At 40.7% G+C, this 23,206-nt stretch overlaps 1 protein-coding gene across 20 annotated transcripts in view; it reads right to left on the reverse strand.

Moving 5' to 3' along the window:
- ABI3BP (ABI family member 3 binding protein) overlaps positions 1-23,206 on the reverse strand; it is a 165,553-nt gene that overhangs the window by 100,429 nt on the left and 41,918 nt on the right. For all 20 annotated transcript variants that reach the window (XM_077342090.1, XM_077342085.1, XM_077342089.1 and 17 more), the window contains exons 2-5: positions 22,300-22,479; positions 5,463-5,531; positions 4,285-4,417; positions 2,697-2,878 (exon numbers count right to left, since the gene is read on the reverse strand). In XM_077342090.1, coding sequence (XP_077198205.1) covers positions 2,697-2,878; positions 4,285-4,417; positions 5,463-5,531; positions 22,300-22,479 — 564 coding nt within the window. The remainder of the gene's footprint in view (positions 1-2,696; positions 2,879-4,284; positions 4,418-5,462; positions 5,532-22,299; positions 22,480-23,206) is intronic.

The following is a 23,206-nucleotide window of genomic DNA, read 5'->3' on the forward strand; positions in this document are numbered from 1 at the left end:
AGAAATGCTGATTTTATGAATTTAGGCAGGTTGTGAGTGGGTGGGCAGGAAGGGATGTGGCAGTGTTTGTCTCTTGCATATTCAGGGAATTGCTAATCATCATTGTGGGATGATAGGTGAATTTTCTCCAGGTTGCATTCTGGGGATTTTTGGTGGGGGAGGGGTTGAATCACTTGGGCATGGAACTGGGATCACTTTGGGTAGGCAGGTAGTTGTGAATTCCTGCATTGTTCAGGGGGTTGGACTAGATGACTCTGTAGGTCCCTTCCAACTCTATGATTCTATGATATATACTTATGATTAAGGCTGAACTTGTGTAGTTATCATTCATATGCCAGACATCAAAGCAAAATGCAATGCTGTGGGCAAAGTCAATATTCCTTGGGAACTATAATTTGAATTTACAAGCACATAGATATGTGCTTTGATGAGGGTGTCACATTTGATGAGGGTGTCATCAAACTATTTGATGAGGGTGCCCTATTTGATGAGGGTGTCACAGCACTTCCCAAGCATTACAAAGCATGATTTAGAAGAATAATAAAATCAGAGCCCAGTGGCACCTTTAAGACCAACAAATATTTATTCAAGGCATGAGCTTTCGAGTGCAAGCACTCTTACTCAGACTATGAACTGACCATTATGACAGTGGGAATATATAAGCAAAAGTTAATCCTGCTAAATTTGTAAACTGTGTCTCACATCCAAATACAGCCGTAGGATAATTCTTTGCCAAAACAGCCAATCAATCCCCTCAAATTCAGTTCTATAATTTAGAAGAAGAGTTTGTTTTTATATGCTGTTTTTCTCTACCAGGAGTCTCAAAGCGGCTTACCTTCCCTGTCCTCTCCCCATAACAGACATCCTGTGAGAGAGCCCGGATGTTACTGCTCAGTCAGAACAGCTTTATCAGTGCTGTGGCCAGCCCAAGGTCTCCCAGCTGGCTGCATGTGAAGGTGTGTGGAGTCAAACCCAGCTTGCCAGATTAGAAGCTGCTGCTCTTAACCACTACCCCCTCTCACCGCGTCAGGCCACCGGCCAAGGAGCCCCCGCCAGCCATGCTGCGCGCGGCTGCCGGGGGCTCCCTTGCCTAGCGCCTGCTGTATTGTGACTACAGTGGGCTTGATTACTAGTGTCAATATAAAAATATAACAGCGTGTTTGTTGCAGCTTCCTCAAATCCACTGCTTCCTTTAAAAAAAGAAGTCTCTATTCCTTTCTGTTGTGGAGATATAATTGAAAAGATAGATTTTGCCAGAGACCAAACTGCCCACCATTTTCAAGCTCAGGGACTGGGACCTGCTGCCTCCAATGCTGATGGTGAGGAATAGTCTCCAACAGGGGCCATGCTGGCATGGTAAGACTGCAGTTAGTTCAGTCCTTTCCCTTTTAAAATTTAAAGAACCATAAAGGTAAAGGTAAAGATACCCCCTGTGCAAGCATCAAGTCATGTCTGACCCTTGGGGTGACGCCCTCCAGCGTTTTCATGGCAGACTCAATACGGGGTGGCCTTGCCAGTGCCTTCCCCAGTCATTACCGTTTACCCCCCAGCAAGCTGGGTACTCATTTTACCAACCTCGGAAGGATGGAAGGCTGAGTCAACCTTGAGCCGATTGCTGGGATCGAACTCCCAGCCTCATGGGCAGATAGCTTTAGACAGCTTAGCACTCTGCGCCACAAGAGGCTCTTTAAAGGGCCATGAGTGATGCCAATTAACAGATCTTTCGCAGCCTGGCTTCTCCTCTTTCACTCCCCATTCCCATACCTTCCCCTAAACCTAAAACCTTCCCACAATTCCCGGAAATAAAATTTCAATACTACTCAGGTTTTAGGAGTGTTTTGAATTATTTGGGATGTACCTGAACTGATCCAAAACAGCTTATTTGAGGAACTGTTTTAGCCCAAATGTACACCACCTTTTGTATTCCTCAGGGAAACTTGCAATGGTAGAGAAGTGGGCATCTACATGTTTAGCTTATTTTAAATCTTATTTCTCATCATGTACCTTTTAAATTAGTGAAGTGTTTTGGTATTATACCACTATACAGTTCATGCAGTTAAGATGCATGATTCATATTCATGATCCATATACATACTCATGATCCATATTCATATTCATTATCCATATTCATGAAATCTGTACTGATTAACAGGTTGTATAAACCAGTGTCTTTAGTCTCTGATGTTTCTGATCAAATATGAGGGGAAAAAGCAGCATGCATTCCTGTTGTTGTTCCTATGCTTCCTTCTTTCATATACAAATGTTTTAGTTGTTTCTCGTCTTTCATCTAAGTTGATCAGGGAAATATACAGAAGCTTGTTGATTTTTCTCTTGCAACTTAGTAAATTTGTTGAGACCAGCAGGCTACCCAGTGAATTTCAAGGCTGAGCAGGGATTTGCTCTGGTTCCCCACAGTCCAAATCCAATGCTCTTCTACACCATCTTAGCGGTAACTTGAGTCAATAAGTTCTCAGATCTCTCTTGAGTGTAAACATTGGTTCCATGGGAGTAGCAGAGCAGCTTAGTGACTCTGGGGAATGCTACGATGTGGGATTTGTGGGCAAGAACCAAAGCTTGTACTGATTCCTAACATGCTGAGTGCAAGTATTGAAATTCATAAGTTAAATGGCTGCATAAACTTGCCAACAACTTGAGCATCTTTAAACAGAAAGTTAAGAATTGTTGCAATTACTTACAAGACCCGATAGTGTTGTGATTGAAAATTTTACTCCAGATCCCATTGTCTGTATTGTCTTTCACTCCAAATTCATAAACTGTATTAGGCTTCAAGTTGTCCACCACTGTTTCTGTAGTCGGGCAAAGCTGAAGAATCCACTTCTTGTTCTTATCCTTTTCTCTGTAGCGAACTGTATAAAATCTGTTTATGTTTTGAATAAGAGAACAGCCTTAAAATATTTCAAATAAAACCATACTTTCAATTTAAAGCTCACATAACAAGATAACAGATGATATTTTGGCTGTGGCTCAATGTTTAAATCATCTGCTTGGTATGCAGATAGTCTCGAATTCAATCTCTGGCATCTCCAGTTAAAAGTGTGCCAGGCCTCAACCATAGCCAGGGCCTTTTTAGCCCTGGCTCCAACCTGGTGGAATCAGTTGCCAGCCAAGACCTGACAGAACTATTCAAATTCTCCAGGGCCTGGAAAATGGCACTATTTCACCAGGTGTATGGTTGAGGCCAGAAAGTTAAACATAAAATCATATGGCCTCCCTCCTCCCCTCTCCAGAATAAAATCCTACCACTGAATCCTGAATATATGGAAAAGTAGCAGGCATATCAAGAGTATTCGATGTATTTATTGTTAGAGAGGGACAATATATAAATTTAACAAACAAATAAATAAAGGACCAGGCATTAGGTGAAGTGAAAGATCTTCACCTTAGGCCCCGAAGAGCCCCTATCAGTCTGAATAGACAGTGCTGACTTTGATGGACAAATGGTCTGATTTAGTATAAGGCAGCTTCATGCAATCATGTGATTTTGAGCTTCAAGCAAAAAAGTGAACTGAAATTTACTGCAGCAATCCTAGGGGTTTTTTAAATGCAAAAACCCAATTCTATTATTAACTTAAGGAATAATCTTCCTGACATTCACCATTTAAAGGAATATAAAACAACATGGAGTCTAAATTGTTCACACTTTCTCAGTGCCGTCCCAAGAACAGTTTCCTGGGAGTAAGCCCATTTGCTAGACCTGAGTAGTAGACCAGCTTAGGTTGTCATTGTCTGATTTGACACTAGATTTGAAACCACTTGTCTCACTTTATGTTTTGGTTTTGTGAGTGCCACGTAGTATTTAACCCTGTCAGAAGGGTTAAAAAGAGAAAGAGCACTCTCAAATAAAAATAAATTTGCCTTGTGGCACCTAAACAAGCTTTTATTCTTTTGGGGAATTCTGCTGGGGACAAAGGAATGGCTAGGGAGGAGGCAACACTCCCCATATGGTCAGTGGCCAATAAGACTGAACAGCATTGCGGGCACACGGGGCTGAGGATAGGGAAGGCAAAGCAGAAGACAGAAAAAAGATGCAGAAACGGACAGTACTGAGACAGTACAAAGCTGCTTTTAAGAAGTGCCAACATTGCTGAATAGTGGAGATACTACGTGGCACTCACAAAGCCAAGACATGAAGTGAGACAAGTGGTTTCAAATCTAGTGTTGGCCCCAACTATAAATGGGATCATACTTAATAATTGCTGTGAATTTTAATCAGCAGAACATCATTGAATGATTTCCACAAGATGTAACCATTGAGTTGTTTACCTGTCATTGGCACAGTTATTCATTGTGGTCCAATCATGCTTTGGATTGACTAAGATCCCCCAGGATAAGAAGACAGAAGTTGGAGTTAAAGTGCCTATTACCAACTGGAGGGGCTTTGGAGTCTTTGTCTGACCTGTAGACAAAAAGTACAGAAAATTCCATGTACATCTACTTTTCTTGATATTAGTATATCTCAACAAAATTTGAAACATGCGTCTCTCCTGCACAAGTGACTTAAGGCAAATAGAGCTCATTAGCTATGAGCTGGGTGCACTAGGGGTTAGGACTCAATACTGCTTGTTTCTTTTCTTCATCCCACTTCTGGTAGGCAGATGATTTTTTAGTGTTAGACTGAAATTTGAGTTTGCCTGTCCTTGTACCATACATCAACTTCTATGAAATTATCTCCACCTTATTCCACTTCATTTGCACAAAATTATTCATTAAAAAATGCATATGCCTCATCTACTGAGCCCTGCTTGAGGCATATAAAAAGAAAATGGCAAAGTAAAACCATATAATCATAGCATTAATTTATATTTTTATATAAAGAAATCAGATCATAACAACAACCGTGTAAAATTAGCATAAAACAACATTTGGCCGTTTAAAATCATGCTCATAAGAAGCAGACCACAGAAACAGCTAAAAAGATGGACCTTTGATGAAAAGTGTGTGTGCAAAAATACCTTGGCCTGGTGCCTAAAGGAATAATTTGCCAGTTGAACTTCAAGGTGGGTGGTACTTGTCCCCAATTTCATTTATTATTATTATTATTATTATTATTATTATTATTATATTTATATTTATACCCCGCCTCCCCCCGAAGGCTCGAGGCGGCTTACATAAACCCGTCCCCTAAAACCATAAAATGACAATAAAATTATATATTATATATTCAATTATATAGTGAATACCTGTTGTTCTTTCTTTAAAAACAGATGTATGCATATATATGCAGGATGTACATGTGTTCACGAATTTGTTTGAATATGGACATAAAGTATGTTTGAATATGGACACCTTAATGCTTGAGGGAAATTATGGCATAGCCAACAAATAGAAATTCCTGAAATATTGCAGTCATTATACATTAAAAAAAAATTAGCTATTTATTGCCCATATCATCTATCGTATCAAGTGAAAAATGTTTGTTTCTCCCTCTGACTGTTTATTACCTGAGCATGATTTCCTGTAATTTGGAACAGGTGCCGGCCTCACTGCAATCAGGTATCTTGGTTCTGCATCTGGAAAACATTAGTATGACCATTAGTAAAATTCAATAAATGAAATTAAAAACTTTAATAACCAAGACAGTATATAACTTTTTTTGGGTCGCAGCATTATTAAAGATTGATTATTACAATAACTTTTAAAATACACCAAGAACCATACCAACAAATTATAAAGATGTATTATGTGCTTTAGAAATAGAACATTGGAATTTGTCTCCTGAGGGAAAAGGGGAAGGCGGGGGGGGGGGAGGGAGAAAGTAGGAGCCAAAGTGACAAGCCCTGAGTATAAAAAAGGCACAATCTACCTGCAATCCTAAAAAGACTTCACGGGGTTTAGAAGTGTGTAACTCTGTTCAGGATTGTACTGGTGAGGCTGCAGCTCTATAATCCAAGCTTCAGACATGCTGTGTGGCTCTAAGAAGCAGCTACTTGGGTGGGGAGATACTAATATGGATTGGGGCTGCAGCACTGGGGAGTCCTGCATACTATTTTCCTGACCAAAAATCAGCCCAGGATGCTTTAAGCAGATGGGGGGGAAAGACAACTGTTCACATTGGGCCTGTGTTCACCCCCTCCCCAACTCTGTTGGGGTTTAAAGGAGCTCGGGACAGGCATTTTTCAATCTGGAAAACAGTCCAGGGGCAAAAAGCCAGCCCATCATTTGTAGCCCTGATGACAGTTTATAGGGCCAAATTACATTCATTTCCAGCTTCCCATGGAGCAGGACCTAAGAGAAATTTACAGTTTCTGAATCATATTTATTATATAGAAGAAATTAAGAAATTACTGTTTGATTATCCACCTTTTTCTTTTAGATCTTGATGCCAGCTGTTTATTGCAGGGTTCAAAGCAATTTACGGCCTGTGAAATTCATCAACTTAGTAGAACTTGCAAACTCAATCAGGGTTTGTCAGACAAATCACCTCTGATTTCTCCCAAGGATTAATATGAATACTAATAGGTCTATTTCATCTTGCAGGTACGAGTTACTGGGCTTCTCTACATTCATGGAATGTGCAAGGGAAGAGAAATACAGATAGTTTGGGATTTGGTCTGAAGCGATGCAAACCAAATCTGATTAGTCTGAATCACCATATGTATTTTGGATTTGGTTGAATCAATTCAACTGAATCTGAATCAGTTTGGAACCACTGACACCTACGGGAATTAGCTTTATTAATGAACCTCTTTGCCTTGTGAATCTACCTACTTTTGGGTAAGACAAATATTAGTCTTATGTAAAGATTTTTATTTTATAATTATATATTTCATTTTAAGTTAGCATTACAGGTATGATGGTAAAGGCTGAAACTGAGACAAAGATTCTCTTTTCCATTTCCTTTCATACAGAACCCACAATCTACTAGATGCATTGCTGGTTGTACCTCTTGTCAGATGGTCAGCGGTCTGATAATCAGGAGAGTGCTGTTCTGTTCTAATTCCTTTTTTTCTAGCTTCATTGACATTTCTGGAAGACAGGTAAGCTCTCCTGGTGCGGAGAAAACCAGAAAGGATCTGCATGGTCCAACAGCTTTTTGTCTGCTTGCCAGATCTCTGTCATTTGCAAGCTGGAGTCTGCACACAGACCCCCTTCTGCATGTTCCCCAAGCCCTTTCTGGAGGCCGTAGGCTGCTCAAGCTCCTTGGATCAGCAGCTACTCTTTCATTCTAGGGAGCCTGTGTTTAAATCTAGGTGATTGACAGGCCATACCCACCACTGAGGACTCAACTCACATGATATAAACATCATCATCATAATCAAACCCATATAGGCAATTAATTAACTTACTGGTGAACTTGCAGAATTTTGAACCTATTGAAGTAAGGTAGAGTTCATAAGCTGCAGTACCTAAAACAACCTATGGACTTCCAGATTAGCTTTATTGACAACTGCAGTATCCTAATATCCTAATACTATGCATAGATGATGTATCAGCCTAAATTAGCAAAACTTCCTCTGGTCATAGCTATCTACAGTTCTAGCAGTGAAGTCTGGCCTAGTAAAACATTTTTCAGAAAAACTGTAGCCTCATCAATGATTTCCATTTTCTTTGCCAACTGGTTCTCTGAACCTTATACCAACATCCTGTGTCTTGTTTGGGCTTTTATTTTCTGATCCAGTCCAGACATCTGTTCTTAACAATGACTGATACATCTGGTTCAAATGAAAGGCAAAATAGAGCTTGGTGTCATCAGCATACTGTATTCTATTCTAATAACCTCTCTCAGAAAATATGATAGACAAAATGTAATTTTGTGGGAAGCCCTAGAAAACAGCTGTAAAATAGAAGAGTAGTCTCCCATGTCCATCTCATTGGACCTGTGTCTCATTGGACCTATAGTCTCCCATGTCCATCTCAGTACATTTCAAACCTAACCTTTCAAGACAACCCTAAGGACACTATAGCTAATAGTATTATTTATCATATGGCATGTGCAGTAGTGTAGTCAGAAGATGTGAGGGCTTTTCTGCACATTGGTCAAAATAGTGGCATGAATCCTGCATGCAAACACGCAATAGTATATCGCGCCTCACTGGCCCTCCTCACGTTCAAGCCATCTTGCCTTTCCCAGCAACCTTTTTGCATGTTTTACCCTCCTCAGTTGGAAAAGGCTGAAGAGGGAGCAATGCACCGTAGATGTGCCTCGCAGCAGCCTGTCACTCACTGTAAGCAACCAACCCCCATATCTAGTTGGTGTTTAAAGCTGTAAATATTTTTGTTTTTAAAAAGTACTACTTATTCATTGCAATGCATATACACTGAAGCATAGACGCATAGTGTTGGTTAAACAATTTTTAAATGCCTCCATGTGTAGCCACCTATGTGTTGTTTCACGCATGTCACCATTTAAAAAAAGACGTGACTCCCTATGCTCGGGAGGAATGGGAGAGGGAGGCTGGTGCTAGGGTGGGACAAAGCTGGACGGACTATAGCTGGATGGACAATAGGTGGGACGAAGCTGGACAGACGGGTTAAAATGGAGGAAATCGCAAGCCAGCCTCTGGAGGTAGGCGACATCATGTGGAGGGGCCAGAATATGCTGACTGCCTTTGGAGACTGTTTGCCTACAGCCCTAGTGTGCAGAAAAGCCCTGAGGATTGTCTGGCAGTCAGGATGTTTAGAGGTGGTTTGTCATTGCTTGCCACTGTATCATGAACCCTTGTGTTCATTGGAGGAACACCATCTAAAAACTTGGAGGCCTCCCATCCAAATATTAGCCAGTCAGCCATGCTTAGCTTTCAAGATCTGATGAAATCAGGCTTTCCTGGGCTATTCAGGACAATTTCTACATTAGCCTCACTTTGGATTTCCTTAGGATCCGCGATTCGACTAGCCTTCTGCATTAGGGCTTTTCTCCTCTCATTTCCCAGGTGAAATTTGAAATATGTTTTCCTCACAGACCTACAGAGGCAGCCTCCCATCATGCTTTGCTCCCTTTTCCACCTTTTGTTTTCATTGTGCCACCCTTCTGCACCCTTGATTGTTCCCCCCTTTCTCTCAAAGTGTCCTGAATGTAATTTTTTTAAAAACCTGGGTTATAACATTACTGCTTTTTTAAAAAAAACTTAGAAACTCTGTTGTAACACAATCACCCTTTATTTTAAAAGGCAGATTTTTCAAAATGGAGGGAGGGGGAGGAAGGCAAGGCAAGGAACGTTGGCGACAAGGAAATAGGTGTGCCCAGATTACTCAAAATGGTGGGCATGGTGAAAAACCCAAATGCATGCATTTTTTGTACTGAACAGCTCTGAAATAGACCCCATTAGACCCCACTTTAAAAGATGAAATTGGGTTTTCTGGGGATTCCTTTGCTGGGGGAAAGTGAGGGGGCAATTCGAGTCTGCACCTGAAAAAGTATTTCAGTATAGAAATGGACACAATATTCAACCCTATAAAATGCAAATATGAATGATATTGCTAGTGCAGAAACAATGCAGGTCAGGTCACAGCTATGGCTACTGATGTCAAAAAACTGAAGAGAATTAGCAGAGTCATACTCCCTCTGTACTTTTGGCAAAGATTGAAACCATGCCAATACAGAACACTCTCAGGTCCAAACCCAATCCAGAAGTTTAGCTGAATCAAAATAACTGAAGCTAGGTAGCCAGTTGTCCTAGCTTGAAAATTATTGATACAAAGGTGAGCATTCGTTAATAGTGACAGTTTAAAGTAGCCTGTAGCTGTTTAAACATACCTGATATGATTAATGAATTTGAAAGCCCTTAAAATTTGTAGTTAATATTTGTCACATGAAGCTAAATCTACTTCTGCCTACTTCATAAGTAAACAGGAAAGCCTCCAAGCTCCATGTTTACCCTGAATCTTTCTTCATAGACTTCAATACAAGCAGCTTCCAACATTTTGTATTTGCATTGCCTGTGAAGCAGCCAAAATATTATCATAGTGTTCTTCACAAAATGTTCTTCACTGACACAGGTAATCCAAGCTGCACACAGGGATCTACTTTGTATTACATAGCATGAAGAGGGAAACAAAGATAGTAGAATTCTGGATTGTATTTCTCTAGTCTATCTCAAGATTGAGAGTTAATTGGCAGTTATATGCAGGGAGCACAAATATGTCATCAAACAGCTGGAACAGAGAGCTGTGATTTCTAAGACTCAGCATGGGTTTCGCAAGAACAAGTCATGTCAGACCGACCTTATCTCTTTTTTTGAGAATGTGACTACCTTGCTGAATCAGGAGAATGCTGTGGAATAGTTTATCTGGATTTCAGTAAAGCTTTTGATAAGGTTCCACATGATATTCTTATTGACAAATTGGTATAATGCAGTATGGATACTAATTCTGTCAGGTGGATGGATAACTGGTTGACATATCATACCCAAAGAGTATTTGTTAATGGTTTAGCATCCTCTTGGAGAAGAGTAGCAAGTGGAGTGCCCCAGGGATCTGTCCTGAGGCCTGGGTTGTTTAACATATTTATAAATGATTTGGATGAGGGATTAGAAAGGATACTTATTAAATTTGCAGACGATACTAAACTGGGAGGGGTAGCAAACACAACCGAAGACAGAATCAGAATACAGGATGATTTTGATAGGCTTGAGAAGTGGGCTAAACTGAATAAAATGAAACTCAATAGGGACAAATGTAAAGTTCTGCATTTAGGTAGGAAAAACTATATACGCCAATATAGGATGGGGGAGACTTGTTTTGGCAGTAGTATGTGCAAAAAGAATCTAGGAGTCTTAGTAGACCATACATTGAACATGAGTCAGCAGTGAGTCTCGGTGGCTAAAAAGGATGGAGCAGAATTGTTCTCTCTTGCCCCAGAGGGATGGACCAGAACCAATGGAATTAAATTAATGGAAAAGAAATTCCGTCTAAACTTCCAGAAGAAGTTCCTTACAGAGCAGTTTCTCAGTGGAACTGGCTTCTTTGGGAGGTGGTGGGTTCTCCATCTTTGGAGATTTTTAAACAGAGGCTGGATAGCCATTTGACAGAGAGGCTGTTTCTGTGAAGGTTCAAGGAGGTAGCAGGTTATAGTGGATGACCAATAGGGTTGTGAGTGCAGGCAGTTGGACTAGATGATCCAAGAGGTCCCTTCCAACTTTATTATTTTATGATTCTATTATTCTGTGTCTTAATACATGCAGGCTAAAGGTCAGAATTCTAATGTCTAGTTTTCTTTTTCCTCCCCCTCCCACCAAAATAACAGTGTTTATAAAGGGCCGTCTGCCATTCATGGAAAAAGGAATTAAGGGGTAGTTGTAGATAATGTGTAGGTGCAACTGTGGAAACACCATTATGATAAAAAGGTACCAGAGATATTTTGAACTATGTGAGAATTTCAGAATAAGTGTAGATGGTAACAGCTAATCCTTTGTTGATCAAGGAATTGCTTTCTGGTTACATTTATGAAGAACAAGGTTGCAACTTCTTCAGCAAACTTGGCTGTTTTGGCATTCCCCCCCCCCCCCTTTTTTTAAAGAAAGAAATGAAGCAAATCAAAGCCAAATGCTGATATTTTTAAGCACAAGCTAAAGAATTCTTAGTGAATTTGATACAATCTGGAAACACACATACTTATGTGGTAAGAGGTCACAAGTTCATACAAATGTTTCTAGTGAAAAACAGATAACTTCCTCCAAGAATTAATTATAATGTATTTATTAAAACAAAACTTTCAGAGTGGAAAATCCTTTTAGTTACAAAGAACAGGAATTATTTTGTTTGTTTTCAAACATTTATTTATTTACTTAATTTAGGTCCTCACCTTTTCTCCCCAGTGGGTTCTATGTTCTTCATGTTCTCTATTTTAGTCTCACAATGACCCAGGTTAAACTGTGCAACTGGCCCATAGTTAACCAGAAAACATCCATGGCAGACTAGGGTTGCCAGTTATGGGTTGAGAAATATTTGGAGACATTGGGGGTGGAGTCAGGAATGGTTGGGATTTGAGGTAGGGACAGACCTCAGTGGAGTAGACTGTGATGGAGTCCCCCCTTCAAAGCAGCCATTTTCTCCAGGAGAATTGATCACTGTTCTCTGGAGATAAGCTGTAAGACCATGGGGTCCCCCGGGCTCATTTGGGAACTGGCATTCATTTGCACAATTTCAAAAGACCTCAGCAACAATGCTTGAATGTATGAACATCATATAATTATGAAGCCCCTATCAACAACCTATTGCAGATTCAAATCTACTTAAAGAATTTCAAAGTTCATTTGATGAAAATTTAAATTTTATCCAATTAGCGAAGTTCTAAAGCTTTATTTAAAAAAAAAACAAATTGAGTATTGATTGATATTATGGAAAATATAGCTTTTGAGATCAATAAAACTAGAAAAAACATGACACATAATGGCAAGTTGAAGCAGAACTCAGTTCAAAGATAAGGCGGATGCTGGTTTCCAGTTCTTTATTCTCTAATATAAATGTAGACTCTGGCCATATCAAGACTATTCTTCAATGGAGAATTAACTTTGGACAAATCACGTTGAAGCTTTGCAAAGTTTCATAGAGTAGTGTCCATTCCAAAGCAATGTTTTTGTGTAAAGTGCTCCAGAGAGGAACGTCCTCAAGAGTCCCATAGTTTCATTTAATCACATTAACATAGTCTTAATTTAATTTTGTTGCAGTTAACTTGGGGGGGGGTGACAAAAAATAGTATTCCTAGCATGAAAGGTGGGGAGCAGTTTGCCCCTGCCCCCTGAAATTCAGACTAGGCACAAATACCCACTGGGTGATGAAACGGGTAGCAACCAATAAGAATACCTGGCTGTCCAAGTTATATTCTAGCCATACTTCCCCATGCAGATTTTGCAGCTGGCTGCTGAGGAGAATGACTGCTTTTTGAGTCTGCTGCTTAGAGCCTATTGTCACTTGCATCTGCAGTTGCTGGCAAGAGGGCCATGGATTATGAGTTGGAGACAAAGTGTTTGAGGGCTGCCTGTGGAATTGGTTTGAATGAGAGAGAGAGCATGTTGGCTCAGCTGGAGTATCCTTATGGTGAGAATGCTTACCTATGGGAGACTGTCTCCTGCCAGTGACTAAAATTAAAATCTGACGTGCAAAGTATGTTGATCTGTGTTCATTAATATTCAGAGAGCCAGAGGTAAAAGAAGATGGTAAAGAGGAATATAAGGAGCAGAAGAAAATAAACAAGAAACCTGCTGATGGAACATAGATCAATTGGCTGTCACTATTTATATGGTGGTGATCACTCAGGTTCAATCAGAAAGGGCTCCTGTGATGATCTTTAAGCATTATCCACAGGGCATGTGCTGAGCATGCTGTATCAGCATGATTTAGATATGATGAGACTTTCCAGATGCATGCCACTTTGGGCCCTGAATTACCCTGTGATGAACAGAACCAGCAGCTCTGGTTCCAAAGCCTAGGCCTTTGACAGGGAGATACTTAGGCAGTGGCTGTCTTATCTCAAAAGGAGTGCCCAAGCTGTATGCCACTAGCAGCACCAAACTGCTGGTTCACCTCCCCTCCCTTCCCAGCTGTTGTACTGGATTTTAAAAATACAGGAGCCTTGCAGATTTAGACACACCTGCAACTTGTACACCCAGGCTCAGCATGCCCTGGATTCAAAGGTGGTTGGGAGGGGGCAGCCGTAAAGGATGCAGAAGAGGTGTAGGTTCTAAAGCCAATAGGGTTTGAGGCTCTTAAGTACTTCAGCAAGTAGTCCTTGAGTACTACCTCAAGAATCGGGATGCTGCATATTTAACTGTGGATTTTAGGGTAAGTTTTCAGATCCCTTATTGAGGCTCAATGCATTTTTATAAGGCCAAGAATTTGAAGTCAATTAAATCAAGTTTCAATAATTAAACTTGTTAATCTTTTGTCTCATGCATTCATTGAAGAGTGCTGGGACAGATACAAAAGGATTTTTCATTACGAAGTTAAAAAAACACACCAAAAATCCACTGTAAAACTTATAGTTTCATGTTGTTATAAATGAAGCCCATCTTTCTACTCTTTTTATTTGTAATTCTCTTTTGATAGCATTTTAGAAATGAAAGTATTTGCCCATAATGTCATGATTATATAACTAAGACAGGGAACAGCAGAAAAATTTCCACAAAGCAACTTGAAATAGTTAAATTCATTATAAGGTCTTTATCTGAGGTAGGTACAGAATTTTTAACACAACATAGTAAAGAAATCACAGAATCAAATGTTAAATCAATTGTTGCTAATTCTCAAATATAGGGGCTAAAAGTTTGCCTTTTAGAACCGCTCCAGAGAACACATACTGGTTGAACAAGTGAAGAAGAAGAGTTGGATTATATACCCACTTTTCACTACCAGAAGGAGTCTCAAAGCAGCTTACAATTGCCTTCCCTTCCTCTCCCCACCACAGACAAACTAGGGCTTAGATTCCAAAGTTGTTGCAGGAGCTCTTCATCCCTCTGCCCAGACTCCAGCTGCAGCTCCCTGCCTTGTCAGCTCACCTGACTCACCTGAGCCAATTAAGCAATGCCAATTATGTGCTGGAAGAGAACTCTAGTCTAAAAGGCACCACCCTATGTTAGCAAGACAATTGCTGACTGTAGAAGATTGTGAGTCATCACAGAGTGAGGACTGAGAGGCTGCTGACAGCCTATGTTAACTTGAGGCTGGGAGCCCTGGGTTGTAGATCTGCTCCGTCTGCAGATGCCCTTGGACTCCCTGGACTAGACATTCATTGCATTCTGTCTGTCTCTTGGCATTCTGTTTTTGAAATACTGACTCTGCCTGCCTTTCTGTGTCAGCTCATCTGTGCTTCTTTCTTGTAGAGGGCTGAAACCTGAGACCAACACAGGAAGCAGGTGGCTTCCCTCCCTTGCCTTGGGGAGATGGAAAGTGGGAAGAGCCTTAGGATGGGGCAACTTACCAGCAGCAAGGCCTTTAAGAGAAGCCAGCACCTCTTCTCATCTGTAAGTAGCAGGAAGAGGAGGACAGATAAGTCCCGATTGGCCCTAAGAGTACTCTCTCCATATTGGAGGTACACCTCCAGGGAGGGCCAATCAGACAGGGAGTGAATTGTCTGCACACAATTTGAACTGATTGGGACAGTGCTCTCTCCCTATCTCCACACAATTTGAAATGAATAACTCTTATCGGGACAGTGCTCTCTCTCTAACTGCATGCAATTTAAACTGATTGGACCTTATTGGGACAGTGCTTTCTCTGTATCGGTGGCACTCATTGGGACAATACTGTCTCCTTGTAGGTGGCACACTCCCAGGGAGGGCCAATCATGTAGGGAGTGAGTTGTCAACTAGAGCTATATTATGTTTAATGATGATCATGATTAAATTAGCAGTAAATATAGTATGCATTAATCAAAAGCAGTTCAACTTATAAACTGGTCAGATCAGTAAGGGATAGTTAGAACTGTAGCTGTGAGTGAATCAAACATCACACTGTGCGTGGTTTTGCCAAGAAATATTTTGTAATCTGCCGTGTTTGGTTTCACAGTACAGCTTTGGAAGAAACACACCATTCTTGTCTGAGTTTTGTCCAAAGTTGACATTAATCATAATCATTCTCATCAGCATACTATGTATTGTTAAGACTTGGCAAGAAATAGCATGATATTCCTCCATATTCTCTTGAATTACAAGCTCTTTTATAAAATCCTTTCACATTCATAAGCTCTTTTTTCATTGTGATGGCCAGCAGTGAAGAAACAAACATTTAACTTCTCAGTTTTGACAATGGTTTATCAGTATATCTAGGGATGCCAGTTCCCATGTAGGACTGGGGATCCCCTGGAATTATAGCTCATCTCCAGGTATCAGAGATCAGTTCCCCTGGAGAAAATGGCTGCTTTGGAGGGTGAACTGTATAGCATTATATTCCACTGTGGTCCCTCCTTATCACTCCCTGCTCCACCTCCAAAGTCTCCAGGTTTTTAATCAACCCAGAGTTGGCACCCCTAAGTGTATAAAATGACTATTTATTTTTAACATTTGCATGGGTCCAGCCCACACAGCTGTTCTTACAATTTTCAAAAATGAATTAATTAAACACACATGTTGTAATAGTATTTATTGATTGGGCAACTTAACTCCGGATCTCCTAATGCCACTAGTACCTCCCCCACAAGACGTCAAGTAGAAGAACCCAACTCAAGATTTCATCTAACAGGAGATTCTTTCAGTTCCCAGCCCCAGGTGCAGCTGTTCTTTAACCACAGGGGACCAGATCTCAAATGAGCAGGTATAGAATTAGACAAGATCAACTTCAGTTGACAATTTACCTATTCAATCACTTTGAACAGCTACCTGCAATTTTTCTAAACTACCAAACATGACCTAGATCAGCCTTTCTCAACTTTTTTACCATTGAAAAACCCCTGAAACATTCTTCAGGCTTCAAGAAACCCCAGAAGTGTTGTAATCCTGCAGAATATGGTTGGGAAGCATAGCTGTTTATATGCTCACCTGGGGCCACTCTCCTTTCCACCCCTTCTAGGCCCATCTTTGACCCTTTTGGGAATTGGGGGCAAATTAATGACCCTGTATGGTCATATCACTTAGATCCTTGTGCTGCTCCCAAGCCTCAGCTAGTTAGTTGTTCCAGGTGTTTCCTTCTATTTTCTTCTGAAAAGCTCTAGTGTAGCCCCACAGTCCTGCCACCATAGGACAGTACATTGTCAGTGGGTTTTAAAAGAAAACTAGAATCATAAATGCTTTGGGCTGATCCTGCATTGAGCAGGGGGTTGGACTAGATGGCCTGTATGGCCCCTTCCAACTCTATGATTCTATGATAGAGATGGAAGGGGCCATACAGGCCATCTAGTCCAACCCCCTGCTCAATGCAGGATCAGCCCTAAGCATCCTAAAGCATCCAAGAAAAGTGTGTATCCAACCTTTGCTTGAAGACTGCCATCTGTTGTTAGACTGTTTGTAACTTGATATTGTTGTTCCCTGCTGGGTGGGAACGTAGCACTGACACAGAATATGTAGTCAAACATAAGCAAAGGATTTCTTTTTTCTTTGATTTACACTGATTTTGTGGATTTGCCTTCCATCTCCTTTTTTACAAGATTATTTGTCAAAAGTATTTATCCTTGCTAATGTTAATCTGCATATCTGAGCTGAGCATATCTTTGAAATTGCATTAAAATAATAATTAACAACAATCAATTTACAAATAGAATGCATTTTATGGGTTTGTTCATTTAGATAGGACTAAGTATGGGGAATACTGAAAGTTTTGTGTTTCATTCTTTCCCCTTAAATAAATTTCCATTTTATTAATAGTTAATATTAGTATAAGGTCTAAGCATAAGAACATAAGAGCTGTGGTGGTTCAATAGTTCATCTAGTCTGTCATCTTGTCTCAATGCATGGCCAACCTGTTCATTTGACTGGCCAACAATAGGGCATAGAGATCAAGGCCTTCCCCTGATGTTGCCTCCTGACTCTGGGATTCAGAGGCTTAGTGCCTCTGAATGTGGAAGTTCCCCTCAGCTTGATGTAGTGCTTTGGAGTGTGGACTTCTAATCAGGTGAGCCAGGTCTGATTCTGTGCTCCCCCACATGCAACCAGTTGGGCGACCCTGGGCTCGCCACAGCACTGATAAAACTGTTCTGACCAAGCAGGAATATCAGGGCTCTCTCAGCCTCACCGACCTCACAGAGTGCCTGTTGTGGGGAGAGGAAAGGAAAGGCAAATGTAAGCTGCTTTGAGACTCCTTCGGGAAGAGAAAAGCAGCATATAAGAACCAACTGTTCTTCTTCTTAGACCATGTCTAGTAGCCCTCTTACCTTCCATTAATCTAATGTATCTAATCCCCGTTTAAAGCTGTTTATTCATGTGGTCATAACTACATCCTCTGGCAGAGAATTCCACGTTTTAATCACCTTCTGTGTAAAGCATTATTTCCTTTTATCTGTTCTGAATCTACTGCCCTCTAGCTTCACTGAATGCCCTTGAGTCTAGGAATTATCTTGCTCCAGGTATTATTGTGGTGGGGTACTTGCCTACTTGCCAGAGTGTGCAAGTAAAGTGTTAGTCCTTCCCTGCAGACATGCTGACTACAATAGGCTAGAGGAAGAATGTAGCTACTACCTCTGTTGCCCCCACCCTGCCAAGTCTTGCAGTATATGCCTTCAGAGTATACACAAAACAAGAAAGTGTAGAAGAATCAAACAAAACTCAGATCTGATTACATGCACTAGATAAAGAAAGTCATTGGCCAGTGGAATAGAAAGTGGACATGCTATGAAGAGAAAATCTAGGGGTATGTTCCTTTTTGCAAGAACATGCATAATTTTATGACAGAAACTGTAGCCCTAATGTTAACTTCTAACCAGCTACTTACACAATTCTGCCTAGTGTGAAGATACCTAGAATTTTTACCAGCTCAAACATGTAGACATCGTAACTTGGCTTTTTGTGCACTTATAGGTTTGTCTTCCTTGTCAAACAAGTTTTTCACATGAGTTTACAGTAGTGGGTTAGTTTATGAGCCATTTTAATTATTAATTAGAATATTAAAGTTAAAACAGAAGCATCCTATGTCCTACCATATCTTACATCTAGCATAGATATAATCATGTTTAAATCAACATGGGAGTTAGTATTTACAAGTATTCTATCTTATGAATGAGAACCTCTTGTGGTGCAGAGTGGTAAGGCAGCAGACATGCAGTCTGAAAGCTCTGCCCATGAGGCTGGGAGTTCAATCCCAGCAGCCGGCTCAAGGTTGACTCAGCCTTCCATCCTCCTAAGGTCAGTCAAATGAGTACCCAGCTTGCTGGGGAGTAAAACGGTAATGATTGGGGAAGGTACTGGCAAACCACCCCATATTGAGTCTGCCAAGAAAATGCTAGAGGGCATCACCCCAAGGGTCAGACATGACTCGGTGCTTGCACAGGGGATACCTTTACCTTTATGTAAACTGCCCTGAGCCTCAGCAGAGGGTGGTATATAAGTGTAACAAACAAACAAACATTCCTGGTTTAGAGATTGGCTTGTCCAAATCGGTTCCTTAACTTCAACAATAATAACATAAAAGAGGTAGCCTTATATGTTATTCATGGATTTACATCTGTCAGTAAAAAACTAATACAATCTAATACAGACATGACCCAGTGCTTGCACAAGGGATACCTTTACCTTTATCTTATGAATGATTCATCTCTACATTTGAACACTGGACAGCCAAAAAGCTGCTGCAACATGTTAACCTGATCTTATGAATCTAATCTAGAAATATATTCTTGCTGCTGTTACATTCACGTTCACATGTTCCTACAGGGATGATCAACAAAACTGCTAGCTCTTCACATCTTGGATAGATAAATATAGTCTTTCTCCAGAACCCGCTGATATGCTTTAATGGGAGATGCCAAGGATGAAACCTATGAGTTTCTGAATGTGCTTTAGTACGGAGTCACAGAGAAAGTGACATCCCAAATCTACAGTAACTAGAATATTTATCTGATTTCAAAACAGCTCTTTCCTTTTAATTCTTCATCAGCATTAATGAGTGATCCCAAATTCACTTTGCTGTGAATCATGCCAATTTGTAAATGCATCAGGAAATGAAGAAGAGTTGGTTCTTATATGCAACTTTTCTCTACCAGAAGGAGTCTCAAAGTGGCTTACAATCACCCTCCCTTTCCTCTCCCCACAACAGACACCCTGTGAGGTGGGTGAGGCTGAGAGAGCCCTGATATTACTGCTCAGTGAGAACAGCTTTATCAGTGCTGTGGCAAGCCCAAGGTCAACCAGCTGGCAGCATGTGGAAGAGGAGCAGGGAATCAAACCCAGCTGGCCAGCTTAGAAGTCTGTGCTCCTAACCACTACATCAAGCCCACCTGACTTATTTGATTCCCTTGTAGACTCTCTCCTAATTATGGTATGTGCACAATACCACAATCATGAGACAACAAATATACATAATTCTCTCATTTTACATGCAAGATAGGTAAATTCAAACATTAATTTCAAACATTCAAACATTGACTCAGCAGTGAGTCAATTAAAGAATTGGCAGCTGTGAGTCAAAATAGATGAGACACTGGAACTTAGTGATCAGATCTTGACAATGATTTTTAAAGAGACTGTTAGAACAGTGCATTGTATATTTTGTAACATCCACCCAATGTGTGACCATTATGCTAACAAAGCCATCCCTTCCCAGCTAAGGTCTTTATCCCTGAGAGAAGATATGGTCAGTTGTGCTTTGCTACACCTCTGTTTCCATGGACACGAACCCGCATGTCCAAATAATGAACTGAGTCTGGAGACAGAAACGGATTTTACTTTCTGGAAGCCATCTGTTAAGCAAATGAAACTCCAATACTTTCCAAGTACTTTGGGCCAGATTACATCTTTAGCTAAGTTATTGCATTATTTTACAATGCTATTTTCTTATATTCCTGAATTTATATGTTTTCCCCCTAAATATTATCTTTTAAGTATTTCCTTGTTCTCTTTGGATAATTCAAGGTTATGACATCTCAAATGCTCATGCAACTTGGAAACTACAAGAGCCATGTGTTACTTTCAGATATATATGAGACGGGGTGAAGGGCAATGAATAAAAGGAAGAGTTGGACAAACTCATTTTCAGCACCATGACAATTACTGGGTGTAAATCAGATGAAGGCTGTACTCTGCTGTGATTGCATTGCCTTCTTAAAGCCTGTAAGTCTCAAGAATATTGTAGCTATTTTATATATAAAAGAGTACATAGAGGTTATCTTTGTTTAGGAAAAATTTTGTGTGCCCAAAATTTCTTATTTTAGTGAACCTGAAAAAGTGTGGCCTCCTTCCACCTTTACCTGACAAAGTTGTTTTCATCTAGTAGTAAAGTAGTAGTAAAGTTAATGACTAGTCATATTATATTTAAATAGTATTGCAGGAAATTAAGTTTAAAGAAGCATTTTAGATACAAACACACAGAACAGAAAGCAAAGATGATGGTACCAATTTGTTCCATTGGCTCATGGACAAAATCGGCTATATCTGTTTACTAATACATATCTGTACTTGACATCGATGCTCCAGCGACAACAGTGAATTTCTGAGTGTTATCAAAATTCTGATGATACCCAGTTCTGTCTTACTTTAATGTACACATATATGCCCTTGAAGTTAGAAATTTTACCTGGTACAGAATTCCTGGTCACTATTGGGAGCTAGGTAGAATGCGTCTATTTCCACATTCCTCAGCAACTCTTACTGGTTACCAGGTTCAATTCAAGGTACTGGTTATCATATGCAAAGCCCTTCATGGTCCTAGACCCTCATATTTGTGGACCTCCTCCCATGCTTAACAGAGCAAAGCCTGTTGAAGGTACCACTTTAAAGAAGGAGAAGAGGGCATGAGTGATGAGAAGGTGTGGGAGGAGAGAGGAGGAAGCAATGGCAAATAGAATGGGATTCTCCTCAGAGACCCATTATGCATGGTAGTAGTCATGCTGGGCTGCCGCCATTCTGTTGCGCCAGGGCAAAAAGCCCCACCATCCCCTTGATTATACATGGGGGCAGAGCTTCCCTGGCGCCGGAAGTGGGGCCGGAAGTGCCGGGAGCTCTCTGAATTGGTGGCAGTGGCAGCAGCGGGGGTATTGGGGGGCATGAGCCCCCCACTGCATGATGGTGGGGAAAAGCATGCTGCTTTCCCACCATGGGGGTGGGGGGATGCCTCATCAGCTCTGCAAAGCTGCGGAACTGGCAAGAGCGAGAGGTGTCCCTGCAGAGAAAGCCCAACTCCTCTGATTATGCACAGGGCTGGCCTGACCCAGCACTCACCTGTGTCCACGATGCTCCCAGGCCCACAGAAGAATCCGTGTTTCTTTAACGGCCTTGGTTGGGCCAGACTCAGCTGGCGGTGATGTTGGGCACAATCGGGGATATTCCCCGAAGCTCTGTCACCACCAGCTCGGGTGTTCTGGCGGGTGCATAATCAGTCACTGCGAGTTTCTTTTGGATTCTCGCTTGTAATCTCTAAGTCTAAGAATTAACTAAGGCTCAAGAATTTTAGTTACAAATCAACGTATAACTGGCTAACATGCAACGCTTAAAGAGTTGTTTTAATTACTACTCAACATTTTGAAATAAACAATCATGTTTAATATACATATGAAATCGTTCTAGTGACTGGAAATGTGCAAACGAAAGAATAATATTTCAGAACATATGGAAGTATCTGCAACTAATGATGTTTCCTGTTTCCTGTTTCCCATGTGTATTCAACACCACAAATAAACGTTCCTAAATCCTAAAATCACAACCCTATGTCCAAAATACAAAACCATAACCATGTATCCATATACAGTTTTGCAGATTGCCTTACCAACTTCAGTTATGTAAGCTTTCCCATCTGATGGCAGAGGAATATACTGGTTAGAGAAGAAGCTGCTGCCATACCCCAAGATGAAGCCTTCCAGTTTGATGCTCGGACTTGGCCGAATATATCTCATGCACACTGCATCACCAGTGGCGTTGATCTGTACTTTCAAACTTTGTCTCTTAACTGAAAAAATACAGAAAACAATGCAAGAGGTTACCATTTCAGCTTAAATCTGTGGAGTAAAAAAACACTCATGTTTTCAATAATTACAATAGGGCAGGTCAACAGGTCAATGGAGGCCAAAAGCATTTCAAGTGATCCTTCAAAATAATGATGCTACTATATATGTGTAATATACAGATTTCAGAGCATAAGCATCTAATGCTTTCTAACCCCCTGGCAATAATTATTCATCTTGACATCTTACTATACAAGCGGACAAAACTAAGTTGCAAATCAGTAGCTACTTTATAAGTAATCATGTGGTTCAGCTTTTCTCAACTTTTTTACCATTGAAAAAACCCTGAAACATTCTTCAGGCTTTGAGAAACCGCAGAAATGGCACAATCATGCAGTATATGGTTGGGAAGCATAGATGTGTACATGCCTACCTTGGGCCCCTCCCTACCCCCTCTAAGCCCATCACTGGCCATTTTGGGATGGGGGGCAGCAGGTCAGCATGACCATATATGGTCATATTACCTGATAAACATTTAACATTTTTTTTAAATATATATAAAATAATTAACTCCCACCCATTTAGGAAACCCTTCCAGAGCTGTCAAGAAAACCCGGAGTTTCACAAAAATGTGACTGAGAAAGCCTGATGTAGATATTGGTATTACTGGCAAACTGTTTGGCATCCCAGTCCTTTTTGTGTGAGTAAAAAATGTTGCATCCATTCCTTGTG

This window comes from Paroedura picta, chromosome 6 (genome assembly GCF_049243985.1).
Source record: "Paroedura picta isolate Pp20150507F chromosome 6, Ppicta_v3.0, whole genome shotgun sequence".
In the NCBI taxonomy this organism is placed as follows: domain Eukaryota; kingdom Metazoa; phylum Chordata; class Lepidosauria; order Squamata; family Gekkonidae; genus Paroedura; species Paroedura picta.